Source organism: Xylocopa sonorina, chromosome 9, assembly GCF_050948175.1.
Source record: "Xylocopa sonorina isolate GNS202 chromosome 9, iyXylSono1_principal, whole genome shotgun sequence".
NCBI classification, from domain to species: Eukaryota; Metazoa; Arthropoda; class Insecta; order Hymenoptera; family Apidae; genus Xylocopa; species Xylocopa sonorina.
Genome location: NC_135201.1, coordinates 4,786,092 through 4,810,522, shown reverse-complemented (window position 1 = coordinate 4,810,522; position 24,431 = coordinate 4,786,092). Strand labels below are relative to the sequence as shown.

The following is a 24,431-nucleotide window of genomic DNA, read 5'->3' as shown; positions in this document are numbered from 1 at the left end:
TCAATTCTCGGCTGAACTCTTCGGGACATCATCTGCTTTTTTCTTTTCTTTTTGTTTTTTTTTTTTTTTTTTTCTTACGTAGGAAAGATTCATGCAACGAGCGCGCGTAAACTAACATATCGAAGCCTCGGCTAATAATTGCTCGACAGCTTCGTCTTAGACGATCCTCGCACGCGTTTCGCCTTAGATCATTCATTATTAAAGCACGATGGATCCTCGAATACATAGAAGAACAGAGCCTGAAAAAGGACCGGGCGATTTGGTCAGTGTTTTAACCTTACGAATTATCATTTCCCAAGCATATATAACGAATACGGAACGAGAGTATTCGAAATGCACGACGATATACACATAAATGTTAGTCGCATAGGCTACACTTTTTAAAAGAAGATGTAGTTCAAGAGATAGTTAGAATGTTGATCGTTGGGAAATTATCGTTACCTTTGCCACAGGAGCGGCTATGCTAATTAGATGTCTTTGGTTTGGATTAAATTTTGCAGATAGTCGAATGGTTGAACGAGGCTTCCTTAAGTCCGGGTGAAGATGTCAAAGTTGCCAATTTATGTAAAGTTCAAGAGATTTTAATAAACAAGGAACCGCAATTGCTTCCATTGTATTTAGACGAGGCGTTACAGTTCTCCTTAGATAGATACGCTGAAGTTAGGAAAACGGTTACAGGTTTCATAGAAGAAGCTGGGTAATGATCGTTGCTGAAAGTTATTAATATGTTGTGATCGTTTCTTTCTTTACGAATACATTATTTTGTTCGTAGGATAAAGCAACCAGAGGTAATTCCACGTGTAGTTCAGATACTACAAAGATTAGTTTCTGATGAATCATCAGCTGTTGTTAAGAGGACTCTCAGAGCCAGTGGTAGAATATTGAGAGCTGCATTGAAATGGATATCCAGTGCCAGCACGGTTACGCCAGAAATGGAGATAGCGTGGAACCAACTTAGCGATTTGAAAGTTCAAATTATAGACATGATCGACAGCGATAATGATGGGTAAGAAAATCCTGTCTTTACTTTTATGTTGCACACATCGATCAAGCGTTAACTTGTTACTTCTTTTGCATCTAGAATTAGGACACAAGCAGTGAAATTTTTTGAGGGTGTTGTTTTAATACAAACGTATCCGGATCCAGATATTCCAAGAAAGCCGGATGATTTTTCCTTAGAAGATATTCCATTAACATTAAAAATTGCACGTAGACGAAAATTAGAGGAAGAGGCAAACGAAGTGATGGATTTGTTAATTAAATTTCATGGATCTCCGCATATTAGCAGCGTCAATTTGATGACGTGCATGGGATCTTTAGCATTGATTGCTAAAACAAGACCACAATTCATGCCAGTTGTAATACAGGGTACATGAAATTTTCAGTTTGTTATTACTATTTAATTATACTAAACTTATACCTAAAAGGCATCAATTCTTACAGCTATGCAAAGGCTACAACATAATTTGCCACCCACATTATCCGATTCTCAAGTAACTAGCGTGCAAAAACAATTGAAGTTAACTCTGTTAGGTTTAATGAAACATCCAGCTAGTATAGAATTTGCATCTACAATAGCTAAGCAATTAACACAACTAGGAGCAAAAGAGCATGAAGTACTTAAAGCATATCCAAAACCAGAGGATATTCGGCGTATGAAAAAACGTCAACAGGTAAATGTGCAATTTACTTTTATTACAAGTATTGATAACAATTCCATTAATAGAGATTTGTTAAATTTTCAGGAGGCTGCTGCATCTTCAGCTGCAAAGCGTGTCAAAGTTGAAACTCCTTTAATACCAGAAGAGCCAGAAATTATATCTAATCTACTACCTGTATCTAAATTACCAGAATTAATTGAACTCTCTGAGAGTTTTATCGCTGAAAGGTTAAGCGTAGAAATAGCTACGGATTTAGTAATGGATAGTATGGTACATAAATTTCCATAGCATAATCACAAACCTTATTGTCGCCACGTTTTGTTACACTAAATATATCACTTCTTATTAATAGGCATGGGTTCCAGACACAATGACAACGATCTTTCAAAGAGAGTATCAACCTACTTCCACGACCGATATAAACATTCAACGAGAAACAATTGCTAAATTATTAGCAGCGCAAATAAAACAGGCTAAAACGAAAAAGAAAAAGGATGCCAAGGATGAAGATGCTGTGATGGAAGATTTGGTGAAAAATCCAACCATTAGTGTGGCCGAAGCGAAACGGGAACGAAAGCGCGAGAAGGATAGAGAAAAAGAGAAAGAGGCAAAGGCATCGTTGGAAGCTCATGAAAAATCACTTGCGAAAGCCAGAACTCGTTTAAAAGCCTTAAAGTTATCTGAAGTTACGAAACCGTTGCCAAAGGAAGTCAAAGAGAAAATGTTACTGATGGCTGTTAATCGAATTTTACTTTCGGAAAAAACGGCTGTGTTTGGTGGAGTAGCAGCTATAAGGTAAGATATCAACTTTACGAGCTTTCTATTTATTTTAAGAGTAGTATTAATTAAAATAAAAATGTATGCTTTTCCTATTTCGTTTTAGATCAAAAATTTTAACAACTCTAGCTGCAACATTTAACCCGTACATTAAAGAAGCAGTATTACGTTATATTACGGATGATATGAGAAATCGTTTAGACTTGGCTTTAGGTTGGTTGTACGAAGAATATGCACTACTTCAAGGTTTCCAAAGACGAACCACATTGTGTACGAAACCTCAAGAAGCCCCGCATCAGGCTTACAATTTTTTATTATGTACCTTGGTGTCCGCGATAGATTTAGTTCAAGGCAAAGATCGCGATACGCTGTTATATAGGTAATAAGTAGTGCCAGTGAAGCATTCGATAATGTAAAATCGTGTAACATTAATTGTATACATGTATTGTTTGAAAAGGTTATACTTGGAAGCTCCTTTAATCACCGAAGATGCTATCGAAGCCTTAAAAATGGTCTCTTCTGATGAAACAAGGGGACTGGCGCCGTTGCAGTTATTAAAAGAAATGGTCATTCGTAGACCAACGAAACAACTAGTATTTCTAAATGTATTGCTATGTCATACTGGTCACGAAAACAATACGGTAAGTAATTGCAATTTAATCTTGTTTAGTGGCCATCATGATATAGCAAAGTACTAGATTAAAGTATCAACTAATGTATTGACTGATGCAGCAATAACTAGTACTGCATACGTAGTATTGCATCTTGTTCAATAGGAACTGAACCACAATTGAGATTAGTTATAATGTAATGAAAAGCTAAGTAATCATAGTTTGTCCATCACAAGTCATACCATAAGAAATTATATTGTAACACTCAAAACATATAAATCTTGCTATATCTTTGAGACTGCTATGTATAATCTGAATATGTTATACCTACATGTACATCTCAAATATTCTGATTTTCTGTTCATGAATAGATAAGGGAAGCTGCTATACAATTAGTTTGCCAGCTATATAGTCGTTCTGAATTAAGTAAACTCATAGAAGAGTATGCGGTTCTTTATTTAGGTTTCTTACGACTTCATACTCCACCTGAAATTGTCTTTGGACAAGACCGAGGTAGGCCACAGGTAGAAACCCAATGGACAGAGTCAACTACCAGAGCTTGCCTTGGGTTATATCTTGCCTTGTTGAGTGAACACCAAGATTTAATTCACGAGTAAGTTATCTTTTTAATGAACGTACCAATGAAATATATATTTCTATTAACGCTGTTCTTCTTTAGATTAGCTAGAGTTTACACATCGATGACTGCAGACGTAAAACGTATGGTTCTTCGATTAGTAGAAGGATCTGTGAGATCTTTAGGGATGGGTAGTCCACAATTGTTGGCATTAGTTGAAAATTGTCCTAAGGGTGCTGAAACATTAGTTACAAGAATTATTCATATTCTTACTGAAAAATGTATGTAAATTCATTTTGATTCGATCCGTCTTTGAACGTTAGCTTGGTACTCAATATGCCGTTTTACTTTCAGCCGCACCAAGCGCAGAATTAGTAGCAAGAGTACGGGAACTTTATCAGACCAGAGTTTCTGACGTCCGATTCTTGATACCAGTTCTAAATGGTTTAACGAAAAAAGAAGTGATAGCCGCCCTTCCAAAACTGATAAAGTTAAATCCTATTGTTGTTAAAGAGGTAAATCACACGTGAAGTAATATAATCTAAATATTAAATATACTTAAATACTAGTTCATCTTTATTTCTATAATATACATGTTTGATAAGATAGTATAACATTACTAAGTTCCGGAAGTGAAATATTAAAATTGATAAAATCTATTACACCCTATAATCAACCTAAATATTAAATAAAATTATGTTTAGCATATAAATTACTTTGATTTTTTTCTATTTTCGCAGGTATTCAATAGACTGTTAGGAACTCATAATAATGAAAGTGGCGTACCTCATACATCACCTATCACACCTGCTGAATTGTTAATAGCATTACATAATATAGATCCAAGTAAAGCAGAATTAAAAACAGTTATAAAAGGTGTGAAACATATGAAATTACTCTTGTACAGTTACTTTTCCAAGTTCACGCTCAAATTATATTTTTGAATTTATTTTTTAATTGCAGCTACGTCTTTGTGTTTTGCGGAGAAACAAATATATACACAAGAAACTGTAGCTGTTGTGATGCAACATCTAATGGAGATGACACCGCTTCCTACGTTACTCATGCGTACAGTGATACAAAGTTTAGCATTGTATCCAAGGTTGAGCGGATTCGTCATGAATATACTTCAACGATTAATCCTAAAACAAGTTTGGAAACAGCCAAAAGTCTGGGAAGGTTTCGTCAAATGTTGCGAGCGTACATTACCACAAAGCTTCGCGGTCATTTTACAGCTTCCACCCGCACAATTGGCTGAAGCGTTAAAAATGGCGGGTAATTTACGGGCTCCTTTGTTGGCGCACGTCGAAGCATTTGCCGAAAATCAGGTACTCTTATGGTTTCATATTTTATTCAGAATGTATTTTACCAATTCCTTACACATATTTTGCGCGAGTAAGAACAAGAATGTGTAATTAATATAAAACTTACATGGTATTTCAGAAAGCACACATTCCGCAGTCAATAATGGATGTTATTCAGGGTAAATCGCCATGTGACATGCATGATGAATTTGATATTGTGAGTAAAAATACTTGTATATAAAAGAGTTGATTTTTATATTACCATTAAAAAAAAAAAATAAATATATGAACTGATCCAAACAGTTTCTCCTTGAATTTCTTACAGGCACCACCCGGTGATTATCCGATCGAACAAAAACCAGATACAATGGAAACTGATGTTTCAGAACCAGCTCCTCCTGGTTTAGATTAGCATAAACTCATTCCAGTGTTGGGCTTTGAATCATCATCTACCGATTGTCCCAACTTTAACGAATTTACCTTGTAAATTATAAATAATTTTTTTTTCTCACGTTCAGTCATATCTAAAGTATTCAGTAATCTGAAACGTTGGATCCACGTATTTATCGAATTACACATGCGATATAAAAACGTTTTTTTATTCTAGAATTTGCAGAGAATTTAATTGATTTTATAGCAATGACAAGCCTCCTTTTTAATTTTGTCTTGTAAATGGAACTTTGCCTGCGGAGGAAAATGTATATAGGTATGTCGTATGTACCACGTGACATATTTTCAATTTATTTACATCGATATCTCTGTTTTAATGACAGTCGATCGAGTTTACTACAATTGACGGTTGAACATTCATATTTATTTCTTAATGTGTTTTCATGAAACATATATTCACGATTATGGGTAAAAAATTCAGAAACTAATATGTAATTACAATTTGTGTATATACTATTTACAATATTAGACTTGAACTTGAATGTAATTACCTGTACATTCAAATATTTTGCTACATTAAATCATCGTAGCACTGACGCTGTGTATATAGATTATTTTTACAATGTGAATAATACTTTTGCGTGTAACAATTCTTTCTACTTATTTTACAATATGTTCAACATTTACATCATGTATACTGTTTTTATCCGAATCGAAAACATTGTAAATCACAATACGTAAGTATAAAAGCTATTTTAAACTTCAGTTGTGCCACAGAATGTTTCATGCTTGATGCATGTGCTGATTTGTTAATAGTATAACATTGTACTATGTAGTTTTGTATCGATATCAAAATATGTAAATATCAAGCAAATACATAAAAAATTTTATATAATAATCACACAAAACAAAAGCTCTGAACGTTGATCTTTATTGAATGACTCTTCAGAGATCAAGTTATATACAAAATGTAAATAAACTATTCATTTCTCAGTATATCGGAGTTCTATTGTACTGGTAAAAATTTTTTAACAATTTTCTCATGCAAATTCTTTTATGTGTATTACACAACTACATGTTTAATAAATACGAATTCTCGTATTTCTGGTCATCCAAAATCAACACCAGTGTCTAACAAATCACGTAACATAAACGATGCTTTTTTTGGAAGTATTCTAAAAATGTATAAAAAAATATTATTTAGAAATAACACAGTCCTCTCACGTGCAATTAATAATAATGATATTCTATTCACCTAAGTATATGTCCCAAATAAAGTAAATATCCGGGCACGCTGAATTCGGCATAATTACGACGAACACCATCCAAGATTCGTTTGGCTGCTTCTGTTGCAGGCATTGTGCCAAAATAACTTGGTATTCTAAAGAAATTATGAGAAATAAACTTTCGATAAAGTGATGTATCTTCATTTAACAAAAAGGAGGATATATCCCTTTACCTAAAACGAATATCTTTTGCCACTTCAGCGCCCACAATAAATGGATAAACGTGAACTAACGTAATTATAATGTTACTGTTCGAATGTCTCAACTCGGTGTGTAATGATTCAGCCAATCCTTGAACTGCAAATTGTGCAGTGGACAAAGGAACTCTGTTTCCCCCTTTGGCGATACCTGAAAGGCCAGCCACAGATGACAGAACGATAATATGCCCTTTACCAGCACGTTCCATACATGGTAAAACTGTATCCAACAGCTAAAAACAAAGCTTGATAGAAAAATTTCAATTAACTGTAATACAAAGCACATGTGATTTAAATATTTACCCAGAAATGACTGATAACCGTCAAGTCAATTGTATGCCTTACTTCTGCTGAATCCTGTAGTAATGCTCTAGGGCTTGGTATACTGCAGCAATGGAAAAGCATTGTAACTTCACCTAACTCTGATTTAATAATATTCACTGTATGAGCTACCTATTGTATTTTGTTTACAATCAAATCAATATAATAAACCTATTACACGACGCAGACAAACTTAACAGACATTATTACTCACTTCAGTTTTCTTTGTTATATTGCAAATGTACATTTTAGCAATCCCAAGCGATCTAGACGCTAGTTGCACAGTAGCACCACACTGTTCGGCGTTAATATCCACGCAAGCGACATTAACACCGAATTGGCTTAAATGAATTGCTAATTCTCTACCTATCCCACTTCCTGCACCAACAACCTAAAGTTAGGAAACAACGTGTGTCAGATTTATGAATGCCTAATCATTTGTAATGAATAATTCTGTTACCATTGCAACCTCTCCGCGAAGATTTTTTAAAGGTGGAGGCCTGAATATTCTGTACAGTGCAATTAAAATAGTAAAGAATATTCCAAATAAAAGTGTTACAAGATCTAGTATTAGAATAATCAGGGAATACAGTCTTATTAACATCTTTGGCGGTCTCAGGTTCCTCCTTAAACTTTCCTGAAATATATATTATTAAGATTATTAAATTAATCCATGTTATGTATTAGAAAATATCTTCTCATTGTAATGAAACATTGAAATAATTTATTCCTCTGTCCACAACATAATTGACATTACTACTCGGACTTTTTACAATTTTGCTTTCTTGGTTAAACGTGTACTTATCACAACACTTACCATTTTATTGAACGAAACAACTTAACGATGAACTCAATCGTTTCAATGTAATTTGGTTTGGCTAAGCACAAGAAGTGTAAAACTCAATGAATCGAAAGATTATATCCTTGTATCAAGTTATATCGTGAATTTTCTGATAACGTATTATGACGTTATAAAAAAAAAAGGAGGGGAAACTATTCAAAATTAATTTACAATAATTTATAACAACAACCTGAAACGTTAAGCTGTGCATCCAATAAGGGAAATATAATAGGTCTATAAGTACAAATTGATAAATCGTATCGTACGTACCACGTGCTCGGGTGTACTTTTCAAAACTTTTTAAGTGACCAAACACTCGATCTTGTTGCTTTTACGCTTTCTCTGAAAAAATACCAGCCGCAGTCAGTCAGATTATTTTCGTATCTATTACTGATTGGGATCTAACATCAACTGTTGCGAAGAATAAGTTTACCAGCGTAAAGAGGAACTTTATACTACACGATTTTAAAGACTCAACCTTCGGCTATAGTTACTTTAAGTAGGTGTACGCTCATTCACGATTTAACTTTATTACGGTATTTAAAATGTAATTGTACGGGTACAGTTTTATAAATACAACAATCCTGTACAACAAATCAATTACAAAATGCAACAATTCAATAATTCAATGTTAGATATATATATTACTGTATCCTTTATTTTTATAAGCTTAGAAATATATATATAAAAAACTGGATAGTATTAGGAGGTATATGCGTGGAGTATATTTGGTCATTCTAAAATATATAAATACGTAATTAGAAGTGGAAAAAATATTTTCAATTCAAATTTATGTGAACACGTATATATATATATATGAAGTTTACGATAAAATTGATCACTACTAATTTTGCGCTTCGTCATGTCCTATTTTTTACTATTTATAGAAAGCTTTTATTTTCCTTTAATATTTATTTTATTCTCGCAGAGGCGAGGCTATTTTTTAATCGATTATTTTTAAATGCGCAATCTGTAGGAAATTTGTATTCTGTTTTTGGGTCTCGTGCATAGATAGTGCATCGACTCAATGATGACGTAACTGTCAAAGGAGAAGTTGAGGAGACGTTTGATTTAAACAAATTTCTTCTACAATGTGGTACGAAATTCTTCCACCTGCGATGGTAATTGCGGTCTGCTCAGCATTGCCATTTTATGTTTCACCGTACATAAATAAATTTTTCCTGGGAAACGTAGGTAGCTTTTGTAATCTAACCTCGAATCGAAGATTTTGTTACAGCACAACGAATTGATAATCAGTGGCGTGGAGTTCATGAAAGTTAAGATATAAATGATAAGTACATATTAAACCGTTTATTTTTGTCATTTTCAGTATATGTTTGTCATTTTTATGAAAACACAGCTTCGCTGTTGGTATATGTCTCTGTACGCCACTGGTTAGTGCAACGTTCATATATTCTTTTCATGTTCGTTATAAGAACTTATTATAAGAACTATCATTATAAGAACTATCTATGACGAGTAAACCAGAGTTATAGATCATTCTGTGATAAATCCGCTAGTTGGAATATTATTCTTTATATACTTACATTTTGTTGTTGCAGCCTCAAGTAAGGAACTGGAAAACTCCGCTTGAACATATAGGATATGGAAGAGATTACGAACAAGGTGGTGGTAAATTTTGGAAGTTTAACGTAAGTATTCATTATATAATATATATAATTATATAATGAGTTCTAAATACTTATATAATATTGTACATATTCAAGTGAATAAATAAATATGTTTCTTACGTTTTATGTACTTTTTCAGGGTTTGGATGTCATTCCTGATAAATAAAATTGTACATGCTACATTAAGTAACATTTGTTACTTTAGTTAAAATGTTATATAAATACAATACCATAGTATGTATGCTTGATTTTCAGTGTCAGTTCCTGAACCCTTCAATATACACATTTATCACAAGCGAAATTATTTTTATTTCTTTTGAAAAGTTAAATATAATTACTCCTTGCAAACTTTGATGGGACAGAGATGTTCGTTTTGATCTTTGGTTGTAAGGTCAGACGATAAATTATTCTATAATATACATACCGAAATGATTATTAATCTATACACTTTTTAATTTAATATTCAAACTGATGTTTAATATTAAAGCTAGTTTAAACTTTCACTAGTTTTAATGTTAAACATTAGCACTTGTCGACATAATATTTATGCAAGGATGTTAATTCCAAAATGAAAAATAAACGCTCTGTAATCGTTAATTATAATAAAAGCAAAATCGATAATTTCATATTCTGTTATTGCAATGGAATAGGGTCCTTTGAGAATTACCGTTTCGCAAAGAGACTCGTATATTTCTGCTCGTTGAACGTCCAGAATGAAACGCAGAGCCGTATAAAAAATTAATAACTACAAAAGCAGTTCTGTTGAAAGGAATATTAGTTGGCTTTCGTGCATAGTCAAGCGAGAAATGTTCTCTCTCTGGTTGTCGGCTTGTCAGGAAAGAATGAAATATCCACGAAATTCACGGGAATTCTTATTTACCTCGCGCGAAACGTATTTTTGTTATATATTTACCCAAGCTCGCTTCCAATATGCCTGACATGCATCTCGCGACATACCAGAACTATTCTTACCATCTTAGGTAAATTCCGAACGTCACGCAAGAGTCCTTTTAGGGAAAGAAGTTCCAGGTACTTTTCGACGGCGACGTTCTTTGTTTTCACGCCATTATGGTTTTGAACCCCTCGAAAATGTATAAGATCGGCCCCTATGCGTAGACAGAGATAACGAACAATAGAAAACCGAGGGGGACAGGGCCTTTGAACCGGGAACGAAAAGGGCGTTACAGGTATACATATACTGCATACTTTTTCGTCAGAAACGATACGATAAAATTAATACTTATTATAAACCTGTTGATTAAATAATGATTTTAATTAAAAAATAATAATTCAATAATAATAATTAAATAATAATTCAATAACCAATATATACATGATCGCGTATCGGTATAGTTAATTTTTCATCGATGAAAAATTATTGTTACCAATCCCACATAAGCGCATTGTATATCACATCGCATTCGAAACACTTCGAACACTTCAGATTGGAAAAAATTGTAGCAGATAAAAAAATACGAGATATCGGTTGAAATTGTTGCTGTTGCAATGAGTATGATTCATTGATTACGAGAACGAGTTAAAGCATAATCTTTGTTTCCAGATAGAAGCACTTAAGGTAGCCGAGATACACGTAAGTACTCCGATCTAACGGGCCTTTAAACGTTGTCGAAGCCGGTATTGCAGATCGGATAATCAGATCAGAATTCATCGATTTTGTTACTCTATTATTGTTACTACAGTGTACGAATCAAGACGCTGGTCGTCTGGGTCTTGAAAATTAATTGCTGACCGAAGATACCACCGATGATTTCTCAGGATGCGTCAAGACACGATAACCCTTTTTATTCCGTACTTAGATGATTAATTACTCGTTAACCTTTTATCTGCGACGCAAGGCATGTCGATCTCGATTGCAAGAGCAGTCGCAGAGAAATAGGGAGGAAAATCGGCCCTGTTCGGGACACCGCTCCTCGGGCTATAGTTTAACTTAAAATCGGTCCTCGGGCCGAACGCGCGACCTAGCAGTCGTGTGCGAGACGTCGTGCAAGCAACATCGCGTTCTGTGACGCGACCTATTTCTTCACAATTTCTCCTTCGATCTGCCCGCAGATTTTTCGTCGATACTTCCATCGACGAGCAGCTTCGAAATATTACCAAGGATCGTTCGATCGATCGGTCAACGAAGAGAAAAAAAAAAGGAACCAACGAAACAACGATCAATTTGTTTACGCGGGAACTTGTATGACATTGTCTCGGATCGCAAGCACATCTGCCCGCTCTGTGTTCGACCGTTCTGTGAAGCCCAAAGGACGAACTTTTCGACGACGCCACAAGGAATACGAAGTCATTTATCAAGCTTAGAAGATACGTGAATGCGTCGCAACAAGTTTCTCAACAGCATCGTTGCGTCTGTTTTTTTGCTCCCTCTTCCGTGTTATCCTTTCACGGCACGGTTAATTGTCCCGTGGCGTCCAGGAACAGACGATTATCGTGTTTAGTGGAAAGTGTATCGGCGAGAGATTCCGGTTGATGTTCGCGGCGAACCTGTTAGCCGTGTGGGAACGGTAAAAAACCCAGGCAGGAACTCTGGAAGAGCAGTTTCTCGGAAACGGCTGCCGGGATGGTAATAACGATGTAGTGAAACCTGCTTTTCGTCGCTGAGCAAGGATACGCGCCGTTTCAACGATCCCCCTTTGATCGCTTTGTGCGCTGCGATGTTTGTTTCCCGATTTTACGAAAGGTGTGTCCTTTGTACAGACACGCGAGATGCCCTCCCGCTCGAAACGGAGATCCTCTCGATTTTTCTCTAACGCGTCGCTCTAACGTTATCGAACGAAACAGTGGACGGAAAACGTGGAAATTACTGGAATCGACAGTGACTGACCTTCGCTCTACGGGCCATGAGGCGCGTTTGGAGCAGCTCTGCCGGATGGTGCGACAAGAAAACAGGTAAGCAGAACACAGGGATTGTAATCCTTTGATTTTCCTCCGCGATCTCTGCGTACATGTTTGCCTCGCGTGCAAGAGAGTGCGTTGTTAGCTGTTACAGATTTTTTAACTGCTCGATCGATAATCGGTCGATCGTACGGGGGGGAGCTGTGAATCATTGTCGCCTGTATTAGATACTACGCATGTACGATTTCTGTTTTTAGTTACTGTTTAGAACAGTGAATGTGCGAATAGAGAAGCTCCGTTTTCATCAAAATTGTAAACAAATACCAGAAACGACGAAAATGACAAATTTAGTTTGATTCTAAAATAGAACATAAATATTGCGACGAAAGATAATTGCGCGATATATGTTTACAATATCTATATCTTAGAAAATACAAGGAAAGGAACGATTACGTAGCTTCCATGATCTGCTGGTTCAGAAACACATCTTCTTATTTCCTTTAGTCTCGATAGCTCTATTGACTTCAGCATTCGATTATGACACGAATTTCGTGTACTTTTTTCGTGTCGTTCGTTCTGGGAAACGAAAGATTCGTATATAGTTCAGTTTCCGTTATTTTTACTTACATCGATACGATTCTCAGCCCTTCGCGTGTGCTCGTCTCCTTCTGGCTTGACCTTTGTTTTTCCAAACGTTTTGTTTCGCCCCGGTTGCGTAGGAATCGACATCGTTCCAGCGTTATCGGGAACAAAGCAAATTCAGATGCAGCAGGAATTGCGTTCCACGGAAAATCGATCAACCGGTTCGAATCTCAGGGGTACCCGGTTGTATACTTTTCCGCGGCTTCGAATCGCAACGCATGAATATTAAAACGTCCCGCGTACATATTTATGCACGATATTTGACGTTTGGCGTGCGGCCATCTTAAAAAAATTCTAACACAAGGAAGAGCTCGATCGTTGGTCCATTAACGGCGGTCTCTTGTGCTTTTGTGCGCGAGCTGGAAATATCGTATCTTCTTCTCTCGTTCGTTGACAGAGGTGATACGGTGGTTTATAGAATTATACGCGGATCAGTTATGCGCGGGCAAATATTTGAACCTCGTTAGAATGCGCACGGGAGGGCCGCGCGATGCGGGTAACAGACCGGACGCGAATCGTTCCGCGAGGAGATTTTTGCGTGCGACAAGCGACAGAGATTGGATCCAGATCGAGTTTAAATTACTTCCCCTCGAACGGGGCGAAGAGAGTAGCGTCACGAGAGTCAGCGTTATCGGCGAGAAAGCTAATCTCCGTTCGTGAACGTTGATAAATCGCACCCGCGCCACGTCGGTCTCGTTCACGGTTTTTCTTACGGGCGACGACCGTTGTCTTCCTGCCAACCTTAAGTTACGTAACCGCGCGATTGTTTCGTCGACAGGCTCGACTCGAAATGTAATCAGGGCTACGATGTAAAATCGTTACACACGCGCGAGGAAAAACTCTGTCGCGTTCATCGCCTCGTAAAAAGCGTACCTGCTCGGACCCGCGTTGGTCTGCAAGCGCTCTAAGCAATTTTAGAGCGAACAACAACGGACAGGTTTCTAATTAAAATAATATTCGCGAATCGCGTCCGCGCGTTCTTCAGCAATCCGTCGGATCCGCGTGCGTAATTAAAATTTCCATCGGTTTTAATTCGACGCGTACGCGCGGCCACACTTTACCCGTATTAAATGTTAAATTCACGACACGCGTAACCTCCGCGCGGAAAAGGATTCGTTAATTTTTATTCGTCACTCGACGGCTCCGCCGCCGCACTCGCAAATAGAACCGAGGAACGCGGACTTTTTTCTTTTCCCCAGAAAATGACGCGACCGTGCCGCTGGCCAAGTAGACGGTGGATTTCCCGTTTCAGTTTTACGAAAGCCTCTGATGTACACGCGCGGTTCGCCATCGTTTACGTAATAATGAGGGAGGAAAAAACTGACGGCGTATCGTTATCAGCCTCTTCGGCTGCCTCGAAGCTTTCTAATCTTCGTCGAGAGCAGACCAGCGAGAGAGGGAGAGGGAGTGACACGGTTGGAAATTCGACGCGATACAAGCCCATTAAAGTCGACGTAGCATACGTCAAGAGCGAGTAAGAACCAGCGCTCTGCCGAGAGCTACACGGATCCCTCGATTGCCGTTTCGCTCGCGCGTTTCCAACCGTTACCAACAAAAGCGCTTTCGAACGTAACGTTGCGCACGCCACGCACCGCGCTCGCCTACATTTAACCATATAATTAAACGATGTTCCATCACGAATAAATGCAATTATCCCGGCACATTGGCCGAGTTTCCCACCGACGGTGGCCGTATCGCGAATAATTGGCTTTTGCCTCGCTGATGTGCAACGGCGATCGGCCCTCGCGCTCCAGCGGGCCCCGCCGCCATTGTTCTCCACCGCGCGGTCACAAGCGGGCCCAGAGTGCCTTTCTTTTCCGGTCGCGACGTTTCTTTCCCTCCACGAGACGTTTTTCGACCTCGCAACCGTCACCCTGACCGCCATTATTCTCGATCGACATCGGTTCTCGCGTCCTCCTTTCGAATCCCGTCGAATCTGCGCGCACCTGGAGCGAGTCGTGGCAGATGTTCCTCTCGCATCCCATCAGATGCTAAGAACCCGTTTGCCTTTTCACTAGAGGAGACACGCATCGCGGTTCTTCCCCTCGAGGAACGATTTCAATCACAGTTGGTTCGGCACGAATCGAAATCAGGCTTAGGTTAGTCGATTGTGTATCGTCGATTGCAGTTCTATCTCGAATTGAAGTCTGGAACAGTTACTGTCTCTAGTAAACGAAACGTTATGTATTTGTACGTGTATATCTATTTGTAGTCGCTAAAATTGGTGTGTATAAATTTTAAGTAAAAAAAGGCTTTTGTGTATGAAAACAGTTAAGGGATTCGTGAAATATGTTTCACGAGAGAAGCACCGTGTATTACATTAATCAATACAATCTGTGCGTTGCGACCCTCAAAGGGATCGCCCTGGTTATTTTTGTTTGGTCATTTTTAGCGGTCATCGTTGCAACCAATTTTAATATGCTCCGTTAATAATTTAACATTCTTGTATCAGTTTGCGTGCTTACCTTATTAAATTTACCATATCTTATAAGAAGTGGGCTGGTTGTAGGATATCTGATCATAATTGAATGGAATCACGATTCAAAGTAAATTTAGGAGCACTGTTTTAGAAGTGATTATTTTACGTCTATAAATTTGATACAATTCAATTTGCTGGTGGCAACTGCACGTAATCAGAGCGTTCATTTCCGCTTCCTTAATAGCAATTGTATGCAATTTCATCGGATTTACAGAATCTCTGCAATTTTAACTAACGCAAGAATTATTAATTACACGGGAACCGAAATTTGATCATCGTATTAACACATTTGTAACCGTCTGTACATAATAGACGCACTGATAGTCTGATTTTTCTATCGAGTTCAGTTTATTCGTCAACTGTTCGAATTCGATTCCGCTAATTTCTGCGTGCAATGGAAATTTGGGAACAATTGAGTTCCAGCTGGTGAATTCGCGCGACTCATTTACTCGCCATAACAAAGAGTGAGAGAGAGAGAGAGAGAGATAGAGGAGAGAGGAGGAAATAAAAGTACTCTCGGTAAATTGATTTGAAACGAACATCGAAATTTTTCAGGAAAACAGTTCGCGTGTAATCGAAGCCGTGCGATGCGAAATCACGTTGTTCGATGGAGAAGACTGCATATCCGGTTGGCTTCCACCCTCGAGACAACTCTGACCTGTTCACAGAGTTCTTTCAGGGGTTCTTAAACCACGATCGATCGAACGTGTTATATTACACGCACGCCCCTGCATTCGCACGATTGTCATTTACTTTTGCGTTTATTTCCGTTCGATACCGCGCGCGACCGATATAAGTTTCAATGCTCGCTCGTTTTATCGCGGAAACTACGGTACCCGGATTCTTTTGTACCGCGTTCCCGGACAAATTGTCTTTCGCGGCGTGCTCCTCCCTTTACCGTTAAATCGCAACACCCTCGTATCGAGCAGAAAGGGACAATTGGCAACTTCGTTTCCAGGAACGAGATAAACTTTTTCATCCTCGCCGTCCCCACTGTTTACGTTCGATTCGTTTCCCGTATCCTTTCGAACAGCTATACATATATGTATACATATATTTTTTTTTTTATAATTGGCTATCGCTGGCTGATCGAGAACGCGTTCCATCCGCGATAAATGAAATCGAGGATACCGAAATTAAATGAAAAATCATCCCGTGAATTTCGCCTGGTACGGAGCGGGGGTGATTGGCGCGGAAGATTTTCAGGTAAAAATTCGCGCGGCCGTATCCTCTCGTAAATCGACAAGATTAAAGCAAATTACCCAGCCGGCACAGTTTTATTCGGGACGGATTGGAGCCGGCTCGTTTTCAAATATTCAAATTGATGGTGCGCCGAATGAAAACGACTTGCTCCCGGGATCGCTAAAGCGAAAGCTATGTACCGTCGATATTATCGGCCGCGAAAACACATCGCCGCGATTCGCGCGGCGATAAATCGGCGCGACCGTCCGTCTGTGTTTCCTCCGCTTGGGCGTCCGCGTTCTTCGTGTTTGTTTTCCATCTCGAGCGATTTTTTTTTTTTTTCGAACGATCGCGCCTCGTCGTGTTTGCTCGACGGACGACGACGAGGCCGGTGTCGTCGATCGCCGATGCCCGTCTAATTGCCGGCCATTAATTCCGTACACGGCGCGTGTCCCTCTTTGTTTCGATTAATCATCGCTATTAGCACGGTGAAATTGAAATCTGGCCGTGTTATCGTTATAATCGCGCGTCGCTTTCTCCAGCGATTCCGTCCTGCTTATTACAGCCCCCCCGCCCGTTACACCATCGACGTTCGTTCCATCAGCGCGGCGCCGTGTGTATTTAGGCGATAAACGAGTTTACTGCCATTATAACCGGCCCGTGTCGTTAAACCCTGGTACGTGTGCGTCTGGCCTGGCCCGCGAGGGTGGCGTTTTCGAAAAGCCGTAAATTTAATGCCGTCGAATGGGCCGGTAGAACCGCGCGGGAATTTAAGCTGTTACAGAAACGGACCGCGTTCAAAACTTACTTTTCACCGTGTTTACCCTTTTCGAGGCTCGTTGGAAATCTGCCGCGACACGCCACTCCACTCCCCCCAACAGTTCGATTCGAGGCGACGGTATCTTTATTGGCCGCGATGTCGCGTGAAAAATATGTTTGCCTCCTCTCGTCCATGTTTGCAATATCTTTCGGCTTATATACGGGCTATCTCCGTATTTATGAGCGAAGAATCGAAGCCGAGCCGATTCAATGAAGAGAAATAAGACGAGGGGATTCAGAAAGCTGGATTTTCGGCTCAGACGCTATTTCGAGGGGGATGTCAAGGGTGAAAGTTTGACGAACGAATTTGATTAAACGCTGGTTGTCTCGTATTGCAGGAGAAGGAAAATCGATCGAATCGAGCGAATAAATAAGTCGAATATATCGATTTATTCATAAATGGGAATGTAGGTCGTCTTTTACTTATCTCGTCTAACCTAATCTAATTTAGTCAAGCGACTGTGCTTCAAAGCTTTAAACTAAAAAATGTGTGGCTGCGTTTTGTACAGGCTTAAATGGTGATTTTATTGTGTATCTGCAGGTTTATTTTAAGTATTTAATTTCCCATTGCGCGTATTTTAATCCGTGCATAAACGATGCAAAATTTATAGAATTTTAAGCTTTGAGCAGTTTAAAAAAAAAATGTTCGAAAGTGGTGGATACAGGTAGGGATTTTAATGGATGAAAGTTTAAATTAATTATGAACGAGAGAATGCAAAGCTCGGATCCAACTACCAGGGAACTTTTAATTTAATGTAAACAAATAGATTAGCGAGGTATTATAGCGTTCAGGGTGGCTAACCAAGAAGAAGGTATTAGAATCTAAAGCAACTTTCTCTGTTTAACACGTTCGCGGACGTGATTGCGATAGAATTCATTTTCATTGTTATGCAAAATGACATTAACGCTATACCATCCAAATTTTAAAGCCGTAAAATTTACATTTCATATTACTCTACGTTCACATAACCATTATGCATCCCAAAGTAACGGGTAACCGATGAAATCGCCTGACTATTTTTACAATCCCCTGAAATTTTTATCCTCGAACATATTAAATATTTGACATTCTTCTCGAAAAATTTACACATTTTTACCAAAAAAAAAAAAAAATCGATACAAAAGTGCTCTCAAATTTAGCGCCAGAGAGTCCTTCCCCAAAGCACGCCATATCGCGTACACCACTCGCATCAGCTACATTCACGTGTACCATTTAGCCAACTGTGCTCCTCGAACTTCGAAAACCAAAGCGTCTCGTACAAAAAAAGTGTCGCTGCACGCTTTCGACGCAGTTTTTTCTACAGAATCACCTCAACCACGGACGTCACCTGGTACGCCAGGACACCAGCACACCTCGCGCGATCCGTTCGGTCATAAAAACAAAGTTTACCAGAGCGACGAGTTGGTTGAAATCCGAGGCAGTTACCAGAAGCGTTGAAATAAATTTCGCGCGCCTGTATCAGCGTGGGTGTTTTCGAACCGTGCCGCACGAACGAGGAATAAAAAAAAAAATCATTGGAAAACCTCGTTCGATTCGAGGAATCGCGCGTCCCCCTTAATGACGGTAGAAAACGAGTCGAGACGGCGTCGGATGATTGCGACGCACCCTGGCGAACGGGCAGCGACGTAACCAGTCCGTTCTCTCGTTTAGAGCCACGCATCGAGAGGCTTCCATGCATATGCAGATACGGGGGAGGCTTCGGGGCAGTCGTGTGCCGTCCTCGGAATCGATGTTCCAGTTAAAACTGCATACGGCATGTTAATGAGCGTTAATGGAGGGCTAACGCGGCCACTGGGGAGCTCTGGAAACAAGAATGAAAAAGAAGCCAGGGCGCGGAAGATGGGCGGGGGCCACGGGGAACTATGTCGGAAAGTTGGACGCGACCGAAGGAATAATTACGTAGTTCACCCCGACGACACTACTCCCGGGGACTGCATTCTTCCTGAAATTAGCGGGAAATTTCATTTCGGAAAGTTACGGATACGCGCTGCACCCGGAGCAACTTGTGTATCGAGTTAGGGGGGGACGCTGCCGGGGCTGGCGCAAACCGGGTCAGACACATGATCGTTACCGATTTCTCTCCAACGGCAGCTTTTTCATGTCGCGCGGGATTACCGTCGCGATTCTTTTTTATTAACGTCGCGAACGAACCGATACCGCCGGGCTCTTGGACTTGTACAGCGCGTCGAGTGCTGGTTCTTTGAAAGGGGAGACTGTACCATTAGAAACTGAACTTTACTTGGAATCGCAGCAAGGTACTTAACCCGTTCGCTGCCAAGGACGAGTATACTCGTCTTTGATTTTATGCATGCAAATGATTATGTATGATAATGTATGTATTTTTACCAAGAAATGACAGAACTTTGGTAAACAGTACCACTCCAAATATAAATGGCAATGGAAATAGCTTCATATTATCTGGGCTTGGCAGCGAATGGGTTAAACAACGTTCGACGGTTTTACTTAAACGTCGAATAGGTATTTTGCTTCCGCGTGCTGTTAGGAATTTTTGAATATTTAATTTAGAGGGAAAGGGATGATTGCATAATCAGTAACGAGAGATAACGGGTGCTGGTTCGTAAAAAGGGGAGACTATACCATTAGAAACTGAACTTTGCTTATAATTGCAGCAAAGTATTTAAACATTATCCGAGGGTTTCATTTAAACATCGAACAGGTGTTTTGCTTTTCCGTGCTATTAGTCATTTTTTAAACATTTAATTTAGAGGGAAAGGGATGATTGCATAATCAGTAACGAAAGATAAATATATTATATTTGATGAAAGTCGGGCATTTTTCGAACCTTTATGGAAACTCTGGGAAAGTAACAATGTTTCGTACATTTGTTTAAAGGGGAGTATAAATATCCCGAAAATATGATTTTGTGAAAGTCTGTTTAGAGTTGTAATGGGTATTACGAGCTTTGCGATATTTGTTTGGAATTTGCCGGACCTTTGATGGATTTGTAATATTTTATCGTTTAATAACACCCTTTACGCTGTTCGAGCCAATTTTGCGCGTTTATATATCGAAGGATATCAGTTTTATTAAATATCCCATGGGCGTCCTTTCTTCGCATTTTCATATTTGGTGACTTTTACGAACTGTTTGAAACATCTGTTTCTCTTTCATTCAAAATTCGTAAAATATACGTAGACTTTCGTAACTGGTTTACATTCTGATTCGTAGCTCCCTTATGTTACACTGTTCTGTGTTTCTGAATATTTAAAGAATGATATAACAATACATCCGAAACAAGAAAGCTTTATTCAAGATGCACTACAATAAAAGCATAAACATTCAATAGCAAAAATACGATATTTAATACATGATATTTATGCATTTTTGTAAATAATTAACAGATACATAAAATTGACGTAAATGATATATTTTCGTACATGTAAGCACTTGCAGAGAATCGAGGGCGTACGCGAAATATCCTGGGAATAAAATAAAAAGCGCAGGCTGAAATGGAAATTTCAGCAACGACAGGAGCAGCGCGCGCGTAGACCGAAAAAGGATTCAGGCGATGAAAGATACAATGGCAGGGTGTTAAAAGGGATCTCAGCGATCGAAAGAGAGAGAGAGAGAGAGAGAGAGAAAATAAAAAAAAAAATAAAAGGAACGAGAGAGCACGCTGAAAAGTTCCGAGCTTTCCCAGGAAAGTCCCAGGCGCCTTTTGATTGGCGAAAGAAGTTGAACGGCGCGACTCTTAACTGGCTCGATTCACGGACCTGCCCACACGGGCTCGCAGTATATATTATTTTATCGAACTAAATAGCTTACGCCAGGCAGACGCGGACTTTCCTCGCCTTTCAACGCCGGAATAAGAACCGCGTTCGCGCGTATCAATCGTAGCACCGTGAGAAAAACGTCCCAGAGCCCCATTCAATCAGCGAACGCGAGGCGTTGAAAAGAATGCGCGCGATAAGTTTCTTCGAGAAGCCGTCTCGTTTGCGTAGCCGCGCCACTAGTAAGCTGCACCGTGGTCTTCCTGAATACGTGATCGACGCGCGCCAAGGACGCCCACCGTTCGTTCTGGATTCGTTAAATAGAAGGCCGATCCGACGTCCGCGATACATCTCGATACACGAGTTATCCGACGTGTATCGATCGCGGTGTACGCGTCATCGGATCAGCCTCGAGCCTGGCGTTTTTCCCTGCCAGCTGCCGTTCAATCCGCGCTTATCCGCTGCTAAATTTGCATAGGTTCGTTTAAACGCGCCGCCCTGCCCGCCTCCGCCTTTACGCGCAACACCAACTACTTTTCTACGACTCCCAGCGAAAGTTTTTCTTCGGCTGATACTTCGCCTGGCAAGGGTACAGACGAAGGCAGAAGTTGGAAAGTAATGCTCGGAAGGTGGATCACCTCCTCTCCTTCAATTGCTTTTTAGTGGATGGCTCGGTTCCTTTGCTGGAGGGCGGTGAACTTTCCCTGGAATCATTCGAAGCGTCCGCCAGAATATATCTCGTTATGCGACTCGTCCACGCAGAACAGTGGACGATATTTTCTGATGTTTCAGAAAATTATTTAATCAACGTTTCACACTAGCATGCGTAGCCATACATATTCATTAAACGCGAAACATCTAAATTATAAATATGCAAAAGATATATATGTATTCTGATTGAAGTTTGATTCACTGTGTCTCAATTTAACGCGTCGCGCGCACAAGTGTTTGTGCACAAGCGTTTCGATTTAACGGTGCGAGCCTGTCCTCGTCGCATGGTGTTCCGTGTTCCCGCTGCCAGAGGAGCCTCATAATGTCGAACACAAAAGAAAACGCGTAATTTTTCGTTCCAATAATAATTACCCGACCGTTGGTTGTTACCCGCGCTTAAACAAACAGACGTACCGCCGTGTTCAACGAACTTTGCATACCGGATTACCGAGGAACGCTCCGAATTTCCATTACTTTTGTAATCGGCCGTGGTAATCCGCGCTCTAGGACTTTACACACCGGGAATGTTTTCTCGGCGCGCGGTGGTTGCGCGCAGGGATCGCTCGTGCCGTATCCTGTAGCTGGAATTATCCCAGAATTAATTCGCCGCGGCGATGTTTCTGAATTCGCATCGATCGCGCCGTTTCGCCTGCGAAAATAGAAACGAACCAGGCGCACATACGCGACGGAGATCCGTGGCAATCCCCAAACAGCGACGCGCGTAGTCGCGACGGATAGAGCGGTAGACGGATAGCAGATCGGATCGAGAGGAACGCGAGCGGAAGAGGTGGCTCGATTCCTTCCTCTGGCTTGTTTAAATTTAGCCAGCCAGGCGTCCTTCAATTCAATCCGTTCTTCTTGACCCAAAACCGTTCTTAACCTCCGCGAGGAAGATCCCAACGGACAGGTAGCGATTATTAACGGCTCGTTAAAAGGATTGAGCTCCTCCTAATCTCGCTTTCTCCTCGTCGCGGTAGCCCGGAACGGACGCGACCCGCTTTGTTTCGCGCTCCCTTCGAACGGATTTCGAAATCGCGCGCCACAATTGGCGAACGTTGCGCAACCACCTTTCACCCCTTTCACCCCTTCGACCGATCTCTTTCGTCGAGCATGCGCGAACCGTTTTCGTGAAATTCGAGAAAGGTTAACGATTTTAGTGCTTGTCGTTTTGGTTTCAGTCGCCGCTCCCTTCGAACGGATTTCGAAATCGCGCGCCACAATTGGCGAACGTTGCGCAACCACCTTTCACCCCTTTGTCGCTTCGACCGATCTCTTTCGTCGAGCATGCGCGAACCGTTTTCGTGAAATTCGAGAGAGGTTAACGGTTTTGGTGTCTGTCGTTTTGGTTTCAGTCGCCGCTCCCTTCGAACGGATTTCGAAATCGCGCGCCACAATTGGCGAACGTTGCGCAACCACCTTTCACCCCTTTGTCGTTTCGACCGATCTCTTTCGTCGAGCATGCGCGAACCGTTTTCGTGAAATTCGAGAGAGGTTATCGGTTTTGGTGCAAGTCCTGTCGTTTCTGTTTCAGTCGCGCTGCGTCTCCTCTGCGTTCTTTTTTTTTTTTCTCCTCTCCAAGTATCGGATTATGCGCTTTGTTCGCGACGAAGCGATAGAAGGAACATACCACGCGGAGTCTGTCCTTGTCTGTCGGTTGATCCGATTGATTCGCCGTTGATACGAAATACATTATTAATATCGAATGTCTTGCCGGCCGTGGTAATGAGAAGGTCTTTGAGTTCGCAATACCTCGACGGTACCTCCTCCTTCTTCTTCCTGTCTGTTGCTGTCTTTATTTATTACGCGATATTACCGGTAATGATTCAGCGACGATTGCTACTTACAAAGGAATCCAATAATGTTCTTCTAGGTAAGACGTGATGGCGCTCTGAAAGACCTCCGGCGAAGATTCCTAGCCATAAAACGATGGAGGATGCCTCGCGATGAGATACACGGTTAGTCGAGAAATTTAGCGTACATAACAGAGATACGTATAGATACACGTTTGAAAGAAAAAAGAAAATTGGATATTATATTCGTGTACGTTTTAATGAACGATTGATACGAGGAAACCAATATGGAGGAGTGCAGAGGAGAGTATCGATTATACGTGTAATGAGTTATTGAAGAAAATTGTTGAATGTTTGGCTTATCGCTGAATGTTAACGTTTCTCGGATATTTCATAACCTTTCCGTGCGAGGACGCAGGTATTTAATTAACTGAAGTATTCGGTTATTTCGATAATATACGCCATGTTTTGTTCGAGGGATCGAGGGTCTACTCTGTATTTCGTGCGAATGTAAACGAGTAAAAGTAGACGTTGACGTAAAATTGAGTGCTTATTCGTGATTACGTATGCCATTAATATTTCTTTGTCGCACGGTTTTTATCTTCTCAACTATGATTACTTGCG

The 24,431-nt window shown here is 40.1% G+C and overlaps 4 protein-coding genes across 6 annotated transcripts in view; 3 read left to right on the top strand and 1 right to left on the bottom strand.

The window, feature by feature from the left end:
- Window positions 1-51: 51 nt before the first annotated feature.
- Sym (symplekin scaffold protein) lies at window positions 52-6,039 on the top strand. Its single transcript, XM_076900205.1, has 16 exons — window positions 52-262; window positions 501-697; window positions 773-1,006; window positions 1,082-1,368; window positions 1,444-1,673; window positions 1,746-1,931; window positions 2,014-2,456; window positions 2,545-2,817; window positions 2,896-3,079; window positions 3,421-3,662; window positions 3,729-3,907; window positions 3,981-4,141; window positions 4,367-4,502; window positions 4,590-4,954; window positions 5,070-5,147; window positions 5,256-6,039. Exons 1-16 carry the CDS (start codon window positions 209-211, stop codon window positions 5,340-5,342), a joined length of 3,336 nt encoding a protein of 1,111 aa, XP_076756320.1. The 5' UTR covers window positions 52-208; the 3' UTR covers window positions 5,343-6,039.
- A 113-nt stretch (window positions 6,040-6,152) lies between these two features.
- Window positions 6,153-8,287, bottom strand: LOC143426625 (17-beta-hydroxysteroid dehydrogenase 13). 2 transcript variants are annotated; one of them, XM_076900207.1, is made up of 7 exons: window positions 8,236-8,287; window positions 7,585-7,761; window positions 7,339-7,515; window positions 7,107-7,256; window positions 6,780-7,036; window positions 6,576-6,701; window positions 6,153-6,495 (listed from the first exon to the last, which is right to left on the bottom strand). In XM_076900207.1, the coding sequence occupies exons 2-7, from the start codon at window positions 7,726-7,728 to the stop codon at window positions 6,429-6,431; spliced, it is 921 nt and encodes a 306-aa protein (XP_076756322.1). In that variant the 5' UTR covers window positions 7,729-7,761; window positions 8,236-8,287; the 3' UTR covers window positions 6,153-6,428. The 2 variants fall into 2 exon arrangements, with proteins under 2 accessions (XP_076756322.1, XP_076756321.1); XM_076900206.1 differs by lacking the exon at window positions 8,236-8,287 and adding an exon at window positions 7,942-8,055.
- A 703-nt stretch (window positions 8,288-8,990) lies between these two features.
- LOC143427436 (uncharacterized) lies at window positions 8,991-9,871 on the top strand. The gene is made up of 3 exons (XM_076901587.1): window positions 8,991-9,155; window positions 9,528-9,617; window positions 9,736-9,871. Exons 1-3 carry the CDS (start codon window positions 9,057-9,059, stop codon window positions 9,760-9,762), a joined length of 216 nt encoding a protein of 71 aa, XP_076757702.1. The 5' UTR covers window positions 8,991-9,056; the 3' UTR covers window positions 9,763-9,871.
- Window positions 9,872-12,410: 2,539 nt separating this feature from the next.
- Lapsyn (Leucine-rich repeat activity-regulated protein at synapses) overlaps window positions 12,411-24,431 on the top strand; it is a 63,326-nt gene continuing 51,305 nt past the window's right edge. The window contains exon 1 of one of the 2 annotated variants that reach the window (XM_076901634.1): window positions 12,411-12,506. In XM_076901634.1, coding sequence (XP_076757749.1) covers window positions 12,458-12,506 — 49 coding nt within the window. In that variant the 5' untranslated portion in view covers window positions 12,411-12,457. Of the gene's footprint in view, window positions 12,507-23,856; window positions 23,973-24,431 lie in introns of those variants that run through there. The other variant, XM_076901635.1, reaches the window with a different exon arrangement.

Coding starts and splice junctions, on each gene's coding strand:
- LOC143426625 (XM_076900206.1), bottom strand. Junction 6,702..6,779: donor GCAAAAGATATTCGTTTTAG/GTAAAGGGATAT, acceptor TAATTTCTTTAG/AATACCAAGTTATTTTGGCA. Junction 6,496..6,575: donor TATTTGGGACATATACTTAG/GTGAATAGAATA, acceptor ATACATTTTTAG/AATACTTCCAAAAAAAGCAT.
- Sym (XM_076900205.1), top strand. CDS start 209: ATGGATCCTCGAATACATAGAAGAACAGAGCCTGAAAAAGGACCGGGC. Junction 1,674..1,745: donor GTATGAAAAAACGTCAACAG/GTAAATGTGCAA, acceptor TTAAATTTTCAG/GAGGCTGCTGCATCTTCAGC. Junction 4,955..5,069: donor AAGCATTTGCCGAAAATCAG/GTACTCTTATGG, acceptor ATGGTATTTCAG/AAAGCACACATTCCGCAGTC.
- LOC143427436 (XM_076901587.1), top strand. CDS start 9,057: ATGTGGTACGAAATTCTTCCACCTGCGATGGTAATTGCGGTCTGCTCA. Junction 9,156..9,527: donor ATAAATTTTTCCTGGGAAAC/GTAGGTAGCTTT, acceptor TTGTTGTTGCAG/CCTCAAGTAAGGAACTGGAA. Junction 9,618..9,735: donor GTAAATTTTGGAAGTTTAAC/GTAAGTATTCAT, acceptor GTACTTTTTCAG/GGTTTGGATGTCATTCCTGA.